This window comes from Centrocercus urophasianus, unplaced genomic scaffold (genome assembly GCF_019232065.1).
Source record: "Centrocercus urophasianus isolate 14NV4802_14NV808 unplaced genomic scaffold, USGS_Curo_1.0 seq_11, whole genome shotgun sequence".
Taxonomy (NCBI): Eukaryota; Metazoa; Chordata; class Aves; order Galliformes; family Phasianidae; genus Centrocercus; species Centrocercus urophasianus.
This window is the reverse complement of record NW_024884253.1, coordinates 37350257-37372696: the sequence shown is the minus strand read 5'-3', so window position 1 is coordinate 37372696 and position 22440 is coordinate 37350257. Positions and strand designations below refer to the sequence as shown.

Sequence of the window (22440 nt, the reverse complement as noted above, 5' to 3'; positions counted from 1 at the left end):
TAGGTCTACTTGCCATCCAATTGGCGATCATTTTTAACTTTTTTTTTTCCTCATTCCTCTAGAAATACACTAAAACACAGCACTCTCCTCGATAGCAAACATCTATATAATTAGTTTGCTGCTGCTAAAGCAAATTAAATGAAAAATCTATTATGAACCTGTAAATAATTTCTAAGAAGCAATTCTGCCAAAGGACTCACACATAGCCAAAAAATATATCAAATATATCTATTCTTCTAATAGAAAAAGGAAGGCTTTCTGAATTACAGCCATACTATCAAGTAAGTTGAATTTAAAATGTTTTTATGCAAAGTTATGCAAGAAACCTTGAAATGCTGAGCTATTTGTGCCTAAGAAGTGTTTAGATACATAACTCAGCTTCTTTGATTTAAGCATTTTTCTTTCCACCATAAAAGCCACTTTTTTTTTCTATGTATAATAATAAAAAATGATAAAATACACTATGGGAATAGGATGCATATTTCAGACTTAAAAATACAATAGACGATTCGCATACTTAGGGAAAAAAAAAACCAAACAAATTATCAAAATACTTCATTGGTAAAAGTTTAATTTCAACTTACTTACAAAAATGAAAAAATATTTTAACATTCACCATACAATCGAGCAACCTGGCCCTACTGACTATCAGCTATAGGAAGGCATTTAAGGAAATGATGGCTGTGTCAAAATGAAGGCTAACTTCAGGCATGTATGCTGCATTAAAAAAAAAAAAAAAAAGAAGAAAGGAAAAAAAGAAAACCAAATAACCTCTTGTTCACAGGAAGCTAGCTGCTTAGCCTAGTTTTTAAAGCTAATTACAAAATCCTCTTTCATACTGGTCCAGATGTCTTGATAATTTCTTCCTCTAACAGAACTGTGAAAAGAAAAGAAATTTTATGAGGTCTCCATAAAACTTAATTCTAAATCTTTGCAAGAAGAAACAGCAATATGACACTATACTTTGAATATGGAAATCAGTATTCAAAGCATTTGCTTATATCATACAAGTATGCTGTCACTCAAGCATTTTTATATAGAGACTTTTATAACTACTACCTCAGTAGGGGATTTAAGGACAAATCAACTTTTTCTTTGTGCCATATCAAACAACTTCTAAGCTTTATAAATTATTTAGATATCTTGTACCTGTATTGAGTAACAGAAAACATAAAGCAAGACACATAAAAGAACTCCTAAGGCAGTAATCCTAATATATCCTTTGCAGCATTATTCAGAGAAAAAAACTAACAAAACGAAGATAGCACACAATATTAAACTTAATATTGTATCTTAAACAGTAAATTATGCAGGCCTTCATTTCAGTGTTTCTCTACTTCATTACAATCGTTCCTGAGACAACTTCTGTTGTTTTTGCAACATTTTTTAACTCCCATTTCTTGAATTTTTTGTTGTTGTTGTTGTTGTTGTTTTTAAGAAATGAAAGCAAATTATCACTGTATTACACTTAGCCCAACACAGGAATATGGCAGCAGTCTCCTCTTTTTTATATTCCGCTTTTTTTTTAGAGTAGAAAATAAAAGGGAAAAGAAACCCACCAAAATGCCTAAAGTAACCTATTCTACCCATCAAAGCAGAGATTAAAAATGGTTAGAAAATCCTTGGGAGAAGACTGGGAAAATCCAGTAGCTATCTTGCAACCACTTTTTAAGGCAAAGCATAATATTGTACCTAGATGTCACAAGGTCTAAGTCAACGTCCTGACTTTTACCCTCAGCCAGAACTTGTGCATTCTCAACACCTTTGGCCACAGATAGCTTTCTAATATGAAGCCATTTCAGCATATCAATGTACAGTTTTGGGGTTAAGAAATAACAGTCAACAGAAACTCAACTGTCATTTATGGTGAAACATGAAATTAAGCACAGAGCCTGGTTGTCTGCTGTCAGGTATACAGAACAGTCGAATAGCCTTACCTTCCATCTGTTTCCACACTCATTACAAACAACAAACGTTGTCATAGGTTCATCAGCACTGCGGGTTTGAACCTTTGACAAAGGCAAAAGCCAGAGCAGGAAAGGAAAATTAGTACATTCAACTTTTGTTAGCATGTGTTCAATGTAAAGGTTTAAAATCAAAGTTTAATGTCAAGTAACTACATTTGGATAAGAATATACGTTAACTTTGCATCCCAGTTGAAACCACTTTATTTTGTTTGAACTATACAGTGATTATAAGCTTATGTTTTGACAACTTTAGAACAGTAAAATACCAATTTCAGTATAGGAACTGTTTGTATATTTCTAGGAAAAAAAATCTGTGGTGAAACTACACTTTAAAGCTACAACATAGGATACAGACACAAAGGCTTAAAGTCTCATGACTCAAACACAGCTTTCTGTTTGAAGTACCTAACAGACAACAATAAACCATGAACATAGCTAATCTTGTGATAAATACTACATGTCCTGCAGCACCACTACAGTTCTTGGACGTATATTATAATAAGAAAAAATTCTAAGTCAGAATCCTGCATCAGTCCAATGGTAGATGATAATATATACATACTCACTACCTCCATTAAAAAAAGGCTTACACATTACAAACAGTGAACTAGTTCTCTTCCATGTAAAACTGTATTATTAAAATTAAACCAGAAGAATTAGCAAAAACTCAGCATCACAAACTAGAATTTCAGGCAACATAACTACTATGCTTGAATTTAGATAAAATATTTGGTAAATTAATACAATTAATACAACAAACATTCTTTACATAAGCACACCTATGTAGACCCAACTGTCTCCATGTTTTGTATTTTGTTAGCATTTTGTAACACGCCATTTTGTAATGAACTCTTTTTTTCTCTGACCATGTTTATACAGGGCTTCTGCTATGAGAAAGGAAAATGAACCTCCCGAATAACCACATACCTGGGTATATGTACAGTTCTTCTTTTTGCACTTGCCACACGTAAACAGATCGGTTTGGGTGCCTCCTGTTTTGGCCATCTGGTGCTCTCTGATAGCCTCTTTGGTCAGATTTTTGCGCATTTCTTTCAACTCATCACTTGCCATTTCCTGTCACAGACAAAATGGCAGAATTTAGTAGGAAGTTCTTGTTTTAAAGAAAATGAAGTGTGAACCACTGCTCCAATGTGCAGGATCTCAAAAATACATAGTAAGCATTATGTGCACAGTAAAAAAAAAAAGTTTCTTTTTTTTCAATAGCATTTTACTCTGCATTCTGCCTTGACGTGGAATGCAAAATTTTCTATTAATGCCATTTCCCTTAAGACATCATCTGCATGATATAATTATATAATAAGGTTTAATAGCCATTAAATTTGAGATCTTGATCCAATATAGTAATTAAAACAAATAAGGAGCACTGGACAACATGAAACACATTTCTGCATTTGTACTTAAACACACGTAGAATAAAAACACTGAAAAAATACATTTCAGATACAACCTACTTTTTCTTCCCCATTCCTTTGCCATCATCAGTTTTTTCCTGGCCTCTATATAAACTACAAAAAAAATCCATTCCTTGATATCAAAGCTAGTCATGATTTTTGTTACTCCTAGATACAACTTTATACCTATCTGGGGCTGGGTATAGAGGATGGTGAGAAGTAGCAGAACCCAACACATAAGCAGAACTACAAACTGAAATCAAATGCTACCCATGCTTCTATTTTTCTTTCCTGTAACATTTTATTTTTCACTTCTACTTTCTTTATAAATCAAAACAAATCTGGACAGTGAGCATCTGTTTGAATGGAAGCTTCTGTTAAAGTGCTCAAAATGTTCTTTCAATAACAAATCTAATTTGATTCAAAGGCCAATTCTCCTAGCTTCCTTCCCATATCATTTATGTCTTCTATTTACTGTAAAGTGTTTCCTTCAAAATCATTTGACATAATCTGTCAAATTTCAGATAAGCTTTAAATCAACACTAAAAATGCCAACAGGACATGCACTTCAAAAGCACAGTGCTACATCTTTCATAGGAGAATAACAGCAGAGGCTAGTATTTGAAAAGCAAATGGCAAGACAGGCTAATGTGGATGGTAGTGTTTCATATCCAGAAGGGTGAATGGCTTAGCAGCTTGAAGTCAGTCACTACCCTGAGCATAAACCATCACTAACAGACCACAGAATCATAGAACCCCTAGGATTGGAAGGGAGCTCTAAAGGCCATCTAGTCCAACTCCCCTGCAATGAACAGGGGCACTACAGTTAGATTAGGTTGCAAAGAGCTTATCCAGTCTCACCCTTCAAAGTCTCCAGGGACAGGGTGTCAATCACAACATTAGGCAACCTGTTCCAGTGCCTCACCACCCTCAGTGAAAGAATTTTTTTCCTTATATCTAACCTAAATCTACCCTCTTTGAGCTTGAGGCCCATTGTTCTGTATTTCAGAGAATCTGGCAGAAAGCTTACCTGACTCACAGAGAAATTACATTTTCAGGAACCACTAAAATACACCACTTTCATTTCCTCTGCTCTCTATAATTCAGACTGTGCAAACCATGAAAAAGTCTTAGTCCTTCAATAGTACAGGCATTTCTTATTAGTTAGTTAGCGGCCAGGACATAAGTCCAGTAGGGAACCAATTCAAGAGCTATGCTTTACTTACCTCCGCAGTCATTTTGGCAAATTTGTCAGGAGGTATGTTCCCACATAACACGTTTTTTCTTAGGTTTGGATTCTTTGCATCCTTGAGATTCGCTATCCTACTTCGTACCCTATTTTTGTATTTCATATCAGTGTTTTTTAATTCTTGAAAAATAGGTGCTTTGGATTTAAGGAACAAAACGAGTAAAACAGAGCACTGTGCATTGTTTTTTTTGGAGGGGAGCAACTGTTTTAAAGAAAAGTCTTTCCCCACTCTCCCATCTCCAAACAGCAGTTACTCTCTGCTCAACACAGCAGACAGTACTTCACATCTTGCCAAAGCCTAATCACTGTTTAGCACATAGCTGGCAAAACATGAATTTGGGGATAATAGGATTTTAACAAAAATTCACAAAAATCACCCAAGGACATAAGCCCAGTTCCTTGTTCTCATTTAATTTCTAACAGAATTTCTGTATTAAGAGTAAAAATAGAAATCACACATACACAGATCCCTCTGTTTAGTTTATGGTACTTTTCTAAATACTGAATTTCAGTACTGACACGTTGAACACAGTTTGCTTGTTTCTGTTTTAAATGAAATGAAATACTCAATCTACAGATTAAGTGGACTGTTTTTTTTAAACAGTATCAATGTTCTTAAATACTCTCATCCTAGAGCACAGAGATGCCCAGCAAAGGATATCTTCTTCGATCTGAGAACCCAATTCTTCCTCATCAGCACCAATAGCAATGTAATCATCTGAGGAAAACAAAAATTAGAATATTAGCACTCTGATGATCTCGGCAGTATTTTATATCACCCAGATCCAAGCTGGAACATGAAACAAATCACAAATAACTAAAATGAATTTCATTTGCTAAGGATTGGTTGACTTACAAAATTTGCTAACAAGACTTTGAAGAAAAATCAGTGTAATGAAGAGCAATAAGAGTTGTAAAAAAAAAAAAAAAAAAAAAAAAAAGTAGAATTACCTTAAATCTTTCAGACAAAATTATCTCTAGCTGAAATACATAAAAAACAACTCTGCTGTACAGAAAAAAAACATTGTCTTCTATTATGCTTGGCAATTACCCATCTCTAAACACAGTGCATCTGTGTTTAGAATAGGCTGTTATAACGAGAAAACATTCTTTATCAAGTTTTATCAATTCTTTCAGCCCACACAACACCAGCTATGTTTTGTATGCATGCAAGAGAAAGATTTCTCTAGAAATACAGTAATTAAATATTATTGTTAAAAACATGCCAAGTAGGGAATGGTCATAAAATGTGCAAATTAGAAGAAATGAACCATAGCAATATTGAAGACAACACAACACAACCTAAAACATCTCCAGATAATTGTTTAGTGTTTCTAACCCAAACCCTTCTTCATAAAGACAGCTGCCTTTCCAACACAGCCAGGGACAAATTAGACACAATATGTGTTTTCCTCCTCCTCATTCTAACATGGGTGCACTTTGATGAGTAATAAAAACGTAGTTTCTTCTTCATCTCATGCAGAAGGCCATAGAACCAGAAAACAACCACATATTTTGTGACTGGCATTAGACCTATGGATGAACAGCTTACACATCAAACAGGAGGTGACATTACAATAGGAGGTAACACTACAAAAAGATTTCTTGGAAACCTAGTGAAAGCTTCAACTACACACAATTACAAAACCTAAGAAGCCATATGCATCTTTCTAAAAACCTGTTTGTCCTCTGAATTACGTATCTGCAGGATCGAAAGTCTACGGCCTTTAGTCAGCTCTGATTTCTGCCTGTGTCAGAATTCATGTGAATTAAAAGTGAAGTACAGTGTGAAATGAATAAAACAGATAATTTCGGAAGTCTGCTTACATTGAGTCAGGTTACACTAAGCTAAGAACAGAGAACAGTTCTTGCAGATAAGAACAACGCATAAGAAAGAATTCAGGTCACTGAGTACAACAGTTGATTTGCTCACTATCTAGCATATCATTCATCAGTTTAAAGACACACAAGTGTACAGGATGGGGAAAAGCAAAAGAACAACAAAAAAAGTCAAGCAATTCACAGATGCCTCAAAGGCAGGAAGATGAAGCAGTGTAAGACTAACTGTGACTATATCCATGAAACTTCAAGGTTAAATCAAAACAGAAAGGCATCCTTCAAGATCTAGAATCTGAAGGCTCACAGGACCTCTAGAGTAAGAAAGGCAGTCATGCTTATGGTGACGTTCTCACTCAGAGATAAGACAAAAATAGCAGTTTCCATTAATAGAGTCAAATGAGGAATTACAGAGGTAATAACTTCCTGTAATGAAGGTTCTCTGTAGACAAGATATCAGATAAATAGAAGCCACAAAATGTCCCATATCACCAGCAACAAAAAAGTAATTCAGTACACTCTCATCTTGCCGAGATTACTCAGTTTATTGCATCTTGAGTGAACTGACCTATGGGTATGCACACACAATTGGGCATAAGAAAGGGTACAGTAAACAGAGACAGGAAAAGAACAAAAGGAAAAAACAGTTAAACTTTAAAATATTGTCTACAGAGCTCACCTCCTGTTCTGAGAGCTGCAGAGAGCATTTCTCTACATTTCACTCGTACAGAATCCGAAGTGCTTGGAGCCCGAGGAAAAGAAGGGATGAAAGAATTTGAGGGAGCGCTACCCTCCTCCTTCCTGCTGCTGGAATTGCTACTTGAACTGCTAAAAAAAAAAAAGTAAAAAAAACAAAAAACCTAATAATAAATGTTTTTTGCATTCTTCAAATCACTTTGTTTGAGGGGAACCCACAGATCTTTTGCTATAACCGTTTAATGATATTAATAGAAGAACACAAGACGCTGTCTAAAGTCAATATAAGACACCACTCCAGAGTCAAAACAATTTTAAGAGTGTCTTCAGAATATTTACCAGGGTATTCCACACAACAGAGACAACAGCAAGTATTTAATCCCATTATGTGGTTACTTATATAGTAAGTTTTTACTCTCAGTTCTCTACATTAACGTGAAACCATTTTTCCCTTCAAGGAACTTTACTTTAAAAAATAGTAAAGAAATATCACACTAATGTGCAGTCTGCTAACTGTACTGAAGTGGTACGATGGTTTAAGAAAGCTTTTGCATAGTCTGAAAGTGTTCTCTCACACAAGGGACAAATAATTAGAGGTTATATTCTAATTTGAAAATGGCTGTTGTAAACAGATTTGCTACAAGCAGAAATTCGTAGAGAAACCAGACTTGCTGATACCATGCAAATATTTTCAGCACCTCAAGTGCCATGTAGATGGGCTCATCTTTCTGACAACATATATTTTGTCTTTACCAAAAAAAGGTGTCGAACAAGACTGTTTATCAAACATAAAAGCTAACAGACAAAAGAAGTATTCTAAACCTCTAACGTATATAATTACCACAAAGTTGTAACTGAAAGCTACACTTCTCAAAGCTCAGTACTAGTATTGAGAGAGGAAGGAGTCTCTGACAGATAAGACAGAATAAACAAAAGCTAGACTGTCCATATCTTGTCCTGTGGCTTTCATCTTTCCTTAATGTATCAGCAGCAGTCGGATCTTCTTTCTTAGCAACATATCATTTTTTGTACAATGTACATATTTCACAAAATAACATGGAAGATGTCTAATATTTAAAATTTTGGCCCAAGTGTATGCATAAATTGGTTGATTTTTCAGGTTAATCCTAATTTATAGTGAACGAGGCTACCTGTCCTCAAGGTTTAAGTACCTTTCCTCTTTTGCTTCAGGGCTGTTTTGTGAGGAAGATGCAGGCTCCTTTTTCTTTTCTTCAGAATCTTTATCAGTTGAAGGTCCATCTGGGAAATACAAAACACGAGAAACTTTCACTCAGTAATCGATTTAAAGCAGTGGTACAATATCTCTGATAATTTCTTCCGAGCCAGTTAGACGTGCTGTCAGCTCCTACTCTCTGATTTATCTCTCTCTTGCAGTACAGTTTTCACCTCTCACACCCTTGCCAACCCAGCAAAGAAAATCTATGTCAACACTTCAAATCCTTCAGGTCAAGTCCAGCATCTGCTTTAACTGGCAATGAAGATACAATAAAAAAGACTCTAAAGAAGCTTGACACTAAATCAGCCGCCTGCTTTGGCTTGCTTTCTCCACTACCTACAGAGAGCACCCAGTGACACTGCCATCCTGCCATCACTCACCTAATTTTTGTGAATTTCTCCTTCCAAACCCTCATAGATCTGCCATTACACATCTAACTCTGTATGCTGTTATTACTTGGATGAGCTTATTACAAATTTTAAAAGAGAACTAAATTCAAAGAAAAATAGAGAAAAGCCTCAGTCATGAACTGGGTATCTAAACCCTTGCTTAAGCATCAAAAAAGAACCTCATTTCCTGAAGGATCCTATCCCCATGTTTCTCATGGGAACTTGTGGTATAAAACACAGATTCAGGTCTCTTCTTACTCAAGCACTTAAAGCACACATCAAGAATTCCATCTCCAGATGTAACCAAAATTAATGCTTACAAAACAATCTGAGATCCAGGCAAGTCCACAAAATTCTCCAGAATATTCTCTACAGGGGAGTGCATATCTATACTCCCCTTATATATTACTATTATATATATTCCCTTATATATTTTGAGTGATTGTCTTTAATAAATTAAAAGTGTTATTTAAAAAATCCTAATAAAGATACTGGCTCAATCAAAGTATTTATTACAAAAAAAAAAAATCACTAAAAAAGCAAAGTGTAAGCAGAATGGACTGTAGAAGATTTTTGCTATGACACCCAAAGACAGAGAAAGGAAAGAAACCCACAATCCATTTTTAACACACACATTCACAACTAGTCTCTATGGCTACAAACACTTACATGATAAATACATTTTTAAATATTCTATTTATGCACGTTACCTCATCTACTCACATCTTAAGCACATGACAATTTTTGCCAGAGGTTTTTAGACAGATATATCAGTATGTATCTTAGGGTAAACATTTGTGAACATTTACTGATACCCTGACTGCATCTTTCACTTATGTAGGGCAGAGTATAGATGAGACCAGAGGGTAAAGTAGGAGGTAAAATCATGGCTCTTTCTAACCTGAGCAGTCTATGCAAGCATGTCTCAAACAAAAGGTCAAACTTCAGCAGCTGAGACAATTGAACCATCTTCAGCAAATACGCGTTCAAAACTATGCTATCTTTAATCTCTCAGAGAAGAGTTTATATATATTTCTCTTAAATCCAGCTTCATAAATCTGAAAATAAAAACATTCTCTGCTTAGTAGAAATACTCTTACTAAGTCACTCACTTTTATGCATCATACATTGAAAGTATCGAGAAGGTTCAGTTCCAAGCAGTAATTGCTCTTGAACTCACACACGAACAAGGATTACTTATTTTATTAATTACATACTGTTCTTTTGTCAACACAGTGTTTAACAGGGGAAAAAAATAGTTATCCTTGAGAAATGAAAGTCTCTTGTCTCCTCCAATTAGCTTTTTTACATCCAGAGGCCAGACTCTGGAGCAAAGGAAGAATGACAGCTAATGGGAACTACAAACCACCATAAAAATACAACAAAGAAAGATGGAAAAGTGGCTTTTGACAGATACTTAAAAATTCAAATAAACAAGTGATTCACATCAGGAAACACACAGAAGCAGATAAATATTTAGAATTAAAATTTAAACTATCTAAGTTCCTCCGAAGAGTCATGATTTTTTTTTTTAATTGTACAGCTATTATAACTTACAAAACCCTTTTTTTTTTTTTTTTTTTTTTTTCCAGGAACAAACTGAAATTATCATCAATTTTAGAAATGAAAAATTCAGTTTTAGCCAGTACTGCTTCAAAAGCCCATTAACAACAAACTAACACAGACACTTGAGGCTTTTGCTTCCTAAGTTAATTTAAAATAATATCCAGTTGACTGAAGGTTTGCAAACACAACTCCAGTCTACCAGAAGGACAGGAAGTTGGATCCAGAGAATTAAAGGCTTGTATGTCTGACCTCAGTACCAGGGAATGCCATGGAGCAGACCATCTTGAATATCGCTGTACAGCACATACAGGACAACCGAATGATCAGACGCAGTCAGCACAGATATATAAAAAACAAGTTCTGCCTGACTAACCTGATCTCCCATGACAAGATGACCTGCTTAAAAGACAAGAGAACATGTGCCAGTATTGTATATCTTGAATTTAGTGAACTATTTGACAGTGTCCCATATCTACTGGAGAAACTGGCCTCTCATGGCTTGGACAGTTGTACAATATGTTGGGTGAAGAACTGGCTAGATGGCCAGGTTCAAAGAGTCACAGCAAATGGAGCTCAGTCCAGTTGGTGACCAGTCACCAGTGGTGTCCCCTATGAGCAAGCACTGGATCAGTTTTGCTTAACGTGTTTATTACCAATCTGGATGAGGGAATGGAGTGCACACTGTCATCCAGTGTGCCAGACAAAAACTTGTTAGGCAGGACTGTCAATTTACTTGAGGGTAGAAAGGCTGTGCAGAGGGACCAGTTGCATCCAATTATCTAACATTCAACAAGACCCAGTGTCGAGTCCTGTACTTGGGTCATAGCAACTTCACACAGCAGTGTGAATAGGAGAAGAGGGGCTGGAAAGCTGCTCAGCAGGAAAAGATCTGAGGTTGCTGGGCAGCAGCCAACTGAATGTGAACTAGTCATGTGCTGAGATAGCCTAGAAGGCCAACAGCTCCTTGCTTGCATGAGATAAAGCGTGATCTAAACCAGGGTAGTGATTGTCTTGTACACCACATCATTGAGACTGAACCTTGAGTACTGCAGTCAATTGAGAGCTCCTCACTCTGTGAAGGATACTATGTTGCTCAAGCAGGGGCAGAGAAGAGCAGCAATGGCAGTAAAGGACTAGAAAACAAGGTTTAACGAGGAGTGACTGAGGGTACTGAGCTTCAGTTTAGTTTAGAGATGAGATGGCTGAGGGGAGACCTCTTTACTCTCTAAAAATCCCTGTAAGGGAGTTGTAAGGAGGAGGATGTTGCCCTCTTTTTCACATGCCTAGTAATTGCACATGAGAAAACAGTCTCAAGTTCTGCTATGGGAGGTTTAGATTGTATATCAGGAAGAATTTCTTCAAACAGAGGAGCTAATCGTTGAAACAGGCTGACCAAAGCAGAGGCATTTAAGAGATGTGTGGGCAGGGCACTAAGGGATGTGGTTTAGCAATGGGACTCAGCTTGTCAACCTGATGGCTGGACATGATGATCTTGATCATTTTTATTTATTTATTTTTTGGAACATGCTGCCCAGAGAGGTTGTGGATGCCCCATCCTTGCAAGTGTTCAAGGCCAGGTTGGATGGGGCTCTGGGCAGCCTGGTTTAGCATTAAACGTGGAGGTTGTTGGCCCTGCACGTGGCAGGGGAATGGAGATTCATGATCTTTGAGGTCCCTTCCAACCCTGGCCATTCTGTGATCTTTTCCAAATCAGATGATTCTACAGCTCACACATGACATGTAAAAGAAGATGTATTCTAAAAGTACTTTTGCACTTGCTATCTTATAAATAGACATATTATACTTAACAGTAAACACTATGTCTGCAGACTGTAATTTAGGAGCTTATTTTCCTCAATAAAAATTTGAATTCAGCCAGTAAGTTTTTAGATGTCCATGAATAACTAAACCTAATGACAGCATTACCATATCTGTAAGATAGTCTTAGACTGTACCAGACTTGCTCCAGCAGAATCAAAACTACACTTGAAATAACAGAGGATCATATAAGCAAACTCAACTGAATAACAGACTTCTGCATAGTCTGGCTAGTGTTAACTTGGTAACATTGAGACAAAATTGCTCAGGCATGCTTAAGACAGACTTCTTTGATTTTAAATTGACATTTCAAAGTGCGCTTGACACATTTTTATTGTGGTTGGTTTTTTTTTTTTGTTTTTTTTTTTCCCCCCTGGCAATACAGGATCAGACTTACACTTAAGATTATTGTCCAATAAATCATTTCCAGCCCAGCACATAAGCTGACTGAGGTTAAATCTACTTAAAGGTCTAGACATTCTTTTTCACTGTATACCCTTAGATTTTAGTAAGAAACTAGTGATTTTTCTACACATATATATAAAATTTTGGTTATGAAGAGTTCTTCAAATATATATATATATATATATATATATACACACACACACACATTTGAATTGATACCCATTGATATCCAAAAAATTGATATCCATTGATTCATCTGTATAACAATCTCCATACTCAAGTACTTGGCAAAATAGCAACTCCTTGCAAACTCCATGTTATGACACAGTGTTATTTTATTCTGAGAACAGAATTTGCTTCTTCATGTAAATTGCGACCAACTAGGATGTGCGGTTTAACGTTTTTATAGCAACATCTGAAAGTAATCTTTCACTATAGCTCACGCAGTGACTCACTCCAGATATTGCCTAGGAGCCCTCTGCTGGGCAGCTTCTGACCTCACTTGAAAAACCATTTGTAATCTGGTATAGTTTTCAGCAAGCCAAAAAAATCTGTTAAAACTCTGGTGATTCACAACCTTATTTTGATTTCTAGTTTCCCATGCACCCTTGAAACATAAGTTCCAAAAGCATTCAACTTAGTACATGCAGCCTGAACAAAGATTCTTTCCTAAATTCAAAATATCATTTGTAAAAATAACTCACAAAGATTTCAGATCTCTGAGTACAATGCTTGGTATGATTAACAGCTGTCCGCTTCTGTTGCCATCTTTGATCCATACCATTTTACATGCACTATAAACAGCATAATCGAAACTGATTTCTCAAGCAGCTCAACATAGGGTATTTCGTATTCTTCTGAGAAAGTCAAAACTAATGATAAAACAGAATAAAATTACTTCGTAAAATTCCCACCCAGTAAGTCATGCAGCCCAAATAAGTCTTGTAATTCTGGAAGTTCTAATTACCAACCAATGAAACAAGAGGTGAAGCATTTGACCTACCGTGCTTTATTATGCGCTCTACATTGTCATCAACAAGAATCTAATTATGTCAGATTTTAATACAAAGAGTGCTGTATTATCAAAAATAATTTGATTTTATTCTGTACATGCATAACCATAAGTGTAACAGACCTGGCACAATCATGTACGTGCAGCAGTGTCTGCCCCGTAACAAAAATTAGAGTAAGATAAAGGTAACAAACTCTCTGTCCCAGGAAGAACATATACAGTTCTGACTGTAGTCAAATATTTGCTATTTACTTTCCAGTTCTTCACACGTTTGAGATCACCTGATGTAAGCAGCCTAAAGGTAGATTCTCACAATTGTCTTAAAACAATCTGAATGTAGCAAACCATTAAAAGGGGCACCTTTTAAAGTTCCACCTTTCCCCAGCTGTGTGCTACTGCTACAATCCGTTTGCAAGAACTGCAAAAGAGCTGGATCAAGAAACTGACAGTTGAAAAGAACTCAGAAGAAATAAACAAAATGTTTAGTTTACAACTCCTGAGTTCCCTTTTCTGACCTCTTCAGTACAGGAATGAGCAAGAAGGCCCCTCTGCAGAAGGGAAGGAAAACTTCTTTCAGCTGCAATCTATACTTTGATGAACCTACCATTACCATCAGACACCACAGACTTATTCCAGTTTTCCACATCAAGGACACACTCAGAGGTTGAGGAATTGTTTCACAGTGTTTGAACAGTTAAATATCAGTCAGCCACAGGTAACAATATATTAACACAAATTTGCCTGACTTCAGACATTACAGAAAATCAAGCAGAAGACTATTTCTATTATCTTAAACAAATAGCAATCCCTTTGTTCAATGGGTAGTGACACCAAGAAGAGTTACTATTACTTGCCTAATTAGAATTATCTAATGTTTAGAAGTGTTAAAAAATATCTCTGGTACAGAAGCTGTTGCTTACGAGGATGTACAAATTATTGAAAAGCAGATTATAAGAACTCTCACAATTTCTCCTTCTTTTAACATATCAAGGAACTGTCTAATTGAAACAAAGACATTTCTATGCCATTTACAAAAGGAGTCATAAAATATTTGCTAATGCTTCATGACTGATAACACAGCTAACTGGGATAAAACGAGGCTAACAAAATGGATAAATTGAGGTTGACTGAGGCTGGCAATGAAATGGCAGGCATTTAGTTAGCACATTTATCTAGAGAATATCAAACATTTAAATCAGTAGAAAATCATACAAACTGTTCCCTATTTTAGAACCTTAAGCCTCCTGAAGCTTAATTTATCTAAATTGGGATACAAAGAAACACAATTGAGTACAATACTATGTTGTATTAGATACACTATCTAGAAGAGAGCTTAAGATTTAAATCATTTCAAATACAATAAGTGCTACAAAAAGTGCTCATACAAAACCCTGTTAACAGAAAGCTTTTGGTAACTGCATTCATTGCAGTAACGGAAATGAAAGAATTTTCTAAAACTATTAAGGTTTTACAAAGTATAGTTTTAATTAGAGAAACTTTCACTATCTCTAACAGTATTTCAAACTTTTTTTTTTTTTAGTTTCTTCTCTTTACAAATGAGTTTATAACCAAGCTTCAAAGGGTACACACTTTCACATGAGGTTCTGCATGAATTCTTCAGAGTACCTTTTACATTTGACAGAGGAAATAGTCAAGAAAAGGCTTTTTAGCTTTTAATACTGCAGCACAATACTGCTCACTCAACAGCACACAGCGAGGTTTGAGAAATGAGTCATGTTGCAGAAGCTGGTTTCCTACTGTTTGTCAGCACTAGTCAACGCATATTAACTTTGCTTCTGACTATATTTTCACAGTAATCATCTGTGGTAGTCAAAGAGGTTAAAAAAAACCCAAAAACCTACCTCAGCACAGATAGATTCAATACTTAAGCAACAGCACAACTGTTTCTGAAGAATGGAAGCGTAAGGATTTTTATCAAGTCCACATATAGTTGTAATACACAAAATCCATTTTTTTTTTTTCCCCTAAAGAAAAAAGAAAAGGTTGTGTCATACCTAACAGTTTCTTCCAGGATTTGATCAAAGATTTTGCTAAAGAAGTAACTTCTTCATCTGTGCTTTGCTTGCGTATTGCATTCACTGACATTCCAATTCTGGTAGTCTGCAACAGAAATGAAAATACACACTATAAAAAGTGGCATGAAGATAATTGATTAAATAAACATTTCTAAAGCTGCTTTTTAGACAATTTTATTTTAAAAAGATGTATTTTTATTTATCTTCATGAGTATCAGGATGAAATGCTGCAAGCCTTTACAGAACTTTTTTAAAAACACACAGTGCATTTTACGAAGAAATACAACACTACCATTTGTCTCCATCACAGAAGTTCAGAATTAAGGGAAATTGGACCAAGTATTTCTGTCCTTAAACCACTTCAAAGAAACTCTACAAACTACTGACCTAAACTAAGTGTGGCATCCAGACTATCTAAGAACATCAAAGTCTTTTACACATTTTAAAGTCACAAAAAAAAAAAAAACTTTAGTAAAGGTTATAACCACAAAATCTTATTTTCCTGTGACACAATGACTGCAGTTGTATTTGGTATGAGCAGAAACTTGCTAAATGTTTCAGTAACTTCATATTTTTCAAATTCCCATTTACTGACCATGGAAGAAGCTGTACCTGTCATGTTGGGAGTGATTGTGTTTTAGGTCCCAGTCATTTTAGCAATAGTGAGACTTATTAAAATTTTAAGCACAGAGGTTTCTGTGTTTAGGTAGAAACAATAAGAAAAGCTTATCCTTCTGAAAAGGCCAAGCTGACAATGGGCTTTAAAGCTTTGGCTCTACTGCCACCTATAGAGTGAAGATGATATTTATGAGCTACTCAAGATTTTTTTTTTCCCTCCTTTTAAGATCTATAACTTACGTCCTCATGGACATAAATTTAGATAAACAGCAGTAAAAGCATCATTTTACAATATTTTCAGCAGGCATCTTAATATAAAAAATAGAACACCTCCACACTTTCAGTTTTGGGAAAGAAGGTATTTTACACAAGTATTGTACTACAATATCATATTTTGACTGATTACTACATTTTTACATTGTTCTTAAGATGCCCAGCTTTGCTGCATTTATTAATGGCCAGACTCACTAAGTATGATTTATTCTATTTATTTTTGCAGTGGCTTATCATAAATATCTTCTCCTTTAAAGGAGAAATTAAATCTAAGCATTACACTAAAAAAGGAAATAATTTGTTTCTGAAAATTACCCCTTACAGCCCACACAGCACATTTCTCTAGGCACTCTGGATGTGCTAAGTGATTGGAAACATACTGAAATCTTCAGTAGATATTTCAGCAAAGGAGGTACATCAAAATCCCAGGTCTGAACGTATTTTAGACTGAAGAAAACAGATGGCTACTTACTTGTAACTAAGGTTTCTCAAGATAGTCTTTGTGCACATACACACTAACAGAAAGCATCAAACAGATGCAGAAGTTCTTCCCCATTTCACCTTTCCCCCTCATGGCTGAGCAGTGAGCACAGGCCAAGGACTTCACTCATGGGCAGCTATTTAGCATTTCTTACAGCTGCCTACATGCTCTTTCCATGATATGCTGTATGGGAACTGCTGAATCATGGCCTGAACCTCTGATTGATCACCTGAGACAAGCAATGAGTGAGCCCTGGGAGCACAGGTGAAGGCAATTCTCCTGTGCTGCTAGAAGGGGTGGAGCCTGGCTCCACCTCTCCTAGACCTATTTAAGAGCTGACTGCCAGGGGGGGAAGGATCTCTTTCTGGAGATCCCTCCTTTGGAATTTTACAGCTAGCCCAGGACAAGGGTAAGCCCTTTATCTATTCTTTTTAGTATAATAACCTGCTTAGCCAAACTCTTGTGTATTTCTTAATTACAACACCTGTATATTCATTGATTATACATATGCTTTAGCAACTAGTTAAGTATCACACAAAGACCTAAACAGAGCAGAATTGATCAACTGCTGGATATTATCCACAAAAGTAATTAGAGGGCTGGAGCACCTCCCATATGAAGACAGGCTGAGGAGCTGGGCTTGTTCCTTCTGGAGAAGAGAAGGATGTGGGGTGACCTCATTGCAGCCTTCCTGTACAAAACGGGAGCTTACAAAGAGGAGGGGAGTCAACTCTTTGAAAGGGTTGTTAACTGCAGGACAAGGGAAAATGGTTTTAAGTTGAAGGAGGGAAAATTTAGGTTGGATATCAGGGAAAGTTCTTTACTATGAGAATGGCGAGATGCTGGAACAGGCTGCCCAGAGGGGTTGTGGATGCCCCATCCCTGGAGGTGTTCAAGGCCAGATTGGATGGGGCCCTGGGCAGCCTGGTCTAGCATTGAATGTGGAGGTTGGTGGCCCTACATGTGGCAGGGGGGTTGGAGATTCATGATCCTTGAGGTCCCTTCCAGTCCAAACCATTCTATGATCCTATGATTAATTTTAGATTAGGAAAGTAACGCTTTGAACTCCATAAAACTGTTGTTTGAATGAGAAAAATGTACCTAACAAAAAAAAAAAAAACTTACCCTTCACTGGTAACTGGGAATGATCCTCTAATTTATTTACCTGAAAACTCATGTAAGCAATCACAAAAGGTCATTGTTAGAGCAGTCATTTGGTGAATATAACTACACATCAGCTATCAGCATTTGAAGTTTCCTCAGTCTTCCAGCCTAGAGAATTGCTACTATAAGAATCATTTCAAGTCAAAGACTCTTGTATTTCTATCTAGTTCAATTTAACCCCTGAAACTCTTTTTTATAAGTTTATAATGTGCAGGTATTTAAAAACTCTCCTCTGTTCAAGTGAATCACTCTTCCCTACTTCATATTTCTCAGCACTTGTTGGCATTTACTGTGTTCTATTTTTGAATAGTAAAGAAACTCAGACTTGCATAAACACCTGCTTTCTCTCTCCACCAAATCATTCAGGCTGGAGGCTTAACAGCTAGGCAAAGCAGCTGAGGAAGAACAGCAATCACTAAAGCAAGCAGAGATGTTACCAACTTCAAATTGCAGTGAAGTAATAAGACAGAATTTGGAAAATCTGGCCCAAAGGATTGACAAATAAAGCTCCTGAGAATAACCACATCAAGCTTCCCAGGTCTCCATAGCTTGCCAGTGAACTGGCAAGTAACTAACAAGGACTGCATTTCACAGCTCAGTTTCATGTAGGGGTGTGCACCTGCACATGTGCAATTTCCAGTAAAACCTGCTGGTTCAAATGAAGACATCTACCTCACTCACTGTCCAGCTGCATACTACCTACAATGAGGATCTGAAGACCAATGTACTTATTATTATGCAGCTGCTAATAAATCCCATGATAATAAATACATGAGCTACTGGCTGTTCACACAGGTGAGCAAGCTTACACATAACTTGTGGTACGTGAAACAGATTGTGTTGTGTGTAACTGCTTCATCTTACTGTGACAGAAGTCCAATAAGACAGACTCATGCCACAGGCACTAGCCCAAACTGCTGAAGTGCGCTTTCCCACCCCATGCACCTGTAAATTGTCCCCAGTTCAGACTCAAGTGACAGCCATGCTATGAGATGAGATGTCACTTCTCTTACTGCAAAGGAATAATGAAGCTATTAGTCAGAAGTGCTCTTCTCTGTGTAGGCAATTTTGAAATGGTTTTCCCTCATGTCCGTTTGAATATATCAGTCAATACCTCCATCTACACAGAGGAAGTTAGTGCTGCCATTCTCTCTGTCATCCCCCTTGACATTAGCACACCACTGACCACCAACTAGCAGAGCCGAGAGTGTGATCACTCCACATTTGAATCATTCTTCCAAATCCTCCATTGCTTAAGCAACGTTAGGAGACTACTAGAAAACATACAGCAGACTTCACATATTTATCGAACTCAGGAAAAATAACACAAATTTCAGTCTAAATGAAATCTTACACAGCCAAAGAAGTGTTTTGGATACAGGAATGGATGCTTCAGAAAAACTTGACTAAGCTACAGTTAGACTACCAAGTCAGAGTAGACAAAAAACAGTTGATCCCTTTAGATCTACTATAACAGAAATTTTCTTTAATCTGCCAATACAGATTAAAACCAATCCTTTATTAGAAACATTATTTTACTTTTAAAATTGATCCATGTGATGTAGATGGGAATAAATAAACTTATTTCAAATAGAACAGAAAACAGGACAGAATTAGTATGCAACTCCATATAAACTGAGCTAGTGTGACACAAGTAACCTAAAACACAGACAGCTAAGTTGAAATTTACCAAGATTAAGTCATCTCTGTTTATAACATTACTAAGAAAAGTTTACACAGCAACTGAATAAGAATCAATTACCTACTTTATTCAGACCCTCAAGGTCTGAAGGGGAAAAGAGTACAGTGTCATGAGATACACTAATTCATGCAAAAAGGTGAAATTTTAATTAAAATTGCAAATATTAAATGGCAATCACTAGTACTAATAATGTACTGAAATACATTATACAAAAACATAGGCAACACTGACACTACTCAGATCTTTCCAGATAATCCTGCATCTGCAAATTAAACGTCACTTAAGATAACATTACTTTTAAGTCTTTTCCAGTTTAAGTGCCTAGCACAGCGAAAAAAAACCCTGAACTTTTGCTAACCTCTGCTATTTGCAAATTTTCAGAAATGGGTAATCTCCAGTTAGTTTGGGACAAAGATTGATCACTGCAGAACTATATAACCAACTCTAAAACTTTACATGTAAATAAAGTTCACTGATACGCTTTTTCGAAAGGATTTATAAAAGTAATGTTAGAGATGTAAGAGATAAGCAGAATGAGATTGTAATGCATGTAAGACAGAGAGATTGTCCCACACCACTACACCCCATACAAAGGATGCAGAATTGGTACTGTAATTAACTATAGAATTACACTACTGGAAGGTACGTTTAAACGGGCAATGAAGAAACACAAACCTACCAGAAGGTACAAACGATGGTTCTCCTCAATTACAGTCCAGAAACAGAACTAACTACATAAAAGGAGGACCTCTTACCAGGTGCATAATCCTTCATCAAATAGGGAAACATATCACACTTGTATTAATAAGAAATTAAGAGTGCACGTAAGGGAAATCTATGAACAGTGCTCCACCATGACAACATTCACTATTTTCAAATCAAAGGTCAACTTCAGTAACTTGCTGCTTGAAGAAAGCACTTCAGAGCCCTAAATCATAGTGAAATAATACTATTTAGCCAAAATAGCAACAATTCTTCAAGACCTTTCTCCACATGAATCCATTTAAATAATGCAACCTTCCAAATTTGCTGGCTTCACTTTCATTATTATGGAGTTAGTTTTTGCAACATAAAAACAAAAGAAGTGGTACCTGTAATAACTCAAGGGTCATGGGAATATTCTTAAGCTCCTTTAATAAATCAAGAGCTCCAGCCTGCAAAACAAAAAAAAAGTCAGTAGGAATCAAGAATTTCAAATATAGTGCCAACAGCATATTCTTAGTCTTAAAATCCCAGATTGGATCCAAACCATCAGCCTTCAACTTACCCACAGAAAAATCCCAGGAAAAGTAACACTCTTATTCACCAACTCTAAAAATTAACCAACATGAATTCAGAATTCACAGTTTCCACTGAAAGACCAGAGAAGTTTAATCCTGTATAATTCAAATGCCAGTCACTGTATTCTGTAAGTTGCTCCTTAACCACCACACATCCTCTCACTGATGTCCTCAGGTGCATGTCACTTATAAACTAAACAACAGCACACTACAGTGAAGAACCTCACATGTCTGAGAACAAGAACTTGGAATTGAGAAACTCTCTAGAGTCTATCAGTAACACAGCTTGTTATGACTAACTTCCCTATCTGTGTTTAGAGTGGTTAAGCCATAAAGTTATATTGGTTTATACACTGTTTTACTAGACACAGGTTTAATGTCCACCACAGAAAGAGACATCCATGTAAGCAGGTTTACTAACAAGTGCTCCAGTAACAAAGCTTCACAAGACTTGCTTAGAAGTCTTATTTTCAACTATTCACTTTAATTCAGTGAAATTACGTATATTAAATCACATAGGTTGGTGCAGACAGATAACAGTATTCATTCTACATCACACTGGCCAAGCATCAGCTTTTTCCAAAATGGAAGCCAGAGACCATCCCAATGCACTACAACATCTGAACCAACACATTTGTTTATTATATGACTCCCACGTGGCTCTTTATTCCTTTTGCACTGCTATGATAAGGAAAGGTACAAACAAATACTGTATGGGCAGCAATTTTCAAGATAGATGAGTCCAATTCAGAAACTGCAATTAATAGTAATTAATTAGTAGCAGATTAGCTATCTATACACACAGCTACTTAACAAGTCATTCATTTGCCATGCTGGCCTTACCTAAAAGTTTTCAAATATGTGAGCAACATGCTTCAGAATTTACTCATTTATTTCAGCAAAGCTCTGCAGCACCCACTCCTCACCACACACAGGGCTGCCCAGCAGAGGACAGCAGCCTCACAAAAACTAAGTCACGCCTGCTATTATTCAAATGCATCTGGTTCTCAACCTGTGACTTAAGGAGAGCAAGGCAGCAAAGGACTTCTCTCTCAAGAGGCCACTGTACCTGAGCTAACTTCATCACATCTCTTTTTTTTTTCTTTAAATTTGTTTGGGAACAAACCCCCAAATCCCCTTCTTTCAGTTCATTAAAATTCAATTCCCTTATTTTTCTTTACCTGTCACTCAACATATCCTATTTCACTTACCATATTTGCTTTTCCATATTTAAAATGTACATTTTGCATATCTTTATTTGCATTTGTCCTTCTTTTTAAGTTCTCCCCAATCAGCTTC

At 36.4% G+C, this 22440-nt stretch overlaps 1 protein-coding gene across 2 annotated transcripts; it reads right to left on the bottom strand.

Moving 5' to 3' along the window:
- Window positions 1–551: 551 nt before the first annotated feature.
- On the bottom strand, window positions 552–21232 carry TCEA1 (transcription elongation factor A1). Of its 2 annotated transcripts, none has more exons than XM_042840116.1 (9): window positions 20953–21232; window positions 15603–15708; window positions 8333–8420; window positions 7144–7292; window positions 5290–5346; window positions 4606–4760; window positions 2895–3041; window positions 1938–2009; window positions 552–877 (listed from the first exon to the last, which is right to left on the bottom strand). In XM_042840116.1, the coding sequence occupies exons 1-9, from the start codon at window positions 21073–21075 to the stop codon at window positions 869–871; spliced, it is 906 nt and encodes a 301-aa protein (XP_042696050.1). In that variant the 5' UTR covers window positions 21076–21232; the 3' UTR covers window positions 552–868. The 2 variants fall into 2 exon arrangements, with proteins under 2 accessions (XP_042696050.1, XP_042696051.1); XM_042840117.1 differs by having other exon boundaries at window positions 7144–7289; window positions 20953–21224.
- Window positions 21233–22440: the final 1208 nt, after the last annotated feature.

Excerpts from the sequence above, each read along its gene's own strand:
- TCEA1 (XM_042840116.1), bottom strand. The coding sequence starts at position 21,075 with ATGCTGTTGGCACTATATTTGAAATTCTTGATTCCTACTGACTTTTTT. Across the intron at positions 8,421-15,602 it reads ATCCTGGAAGAAACTGTTAG|ATGGACCTTCAACTGATAAA; the intron begins GTATGACACAAC and ends TGTATTTCCCAG. Across the intron at positions 7,293-8,332 it reads CCTGAAGCAAAAGAGGAAAG|CAGTTCAAGTAGCAATTCCA; the intron begins GTACTTAAACCT and ends TTTTTTTTTTAG.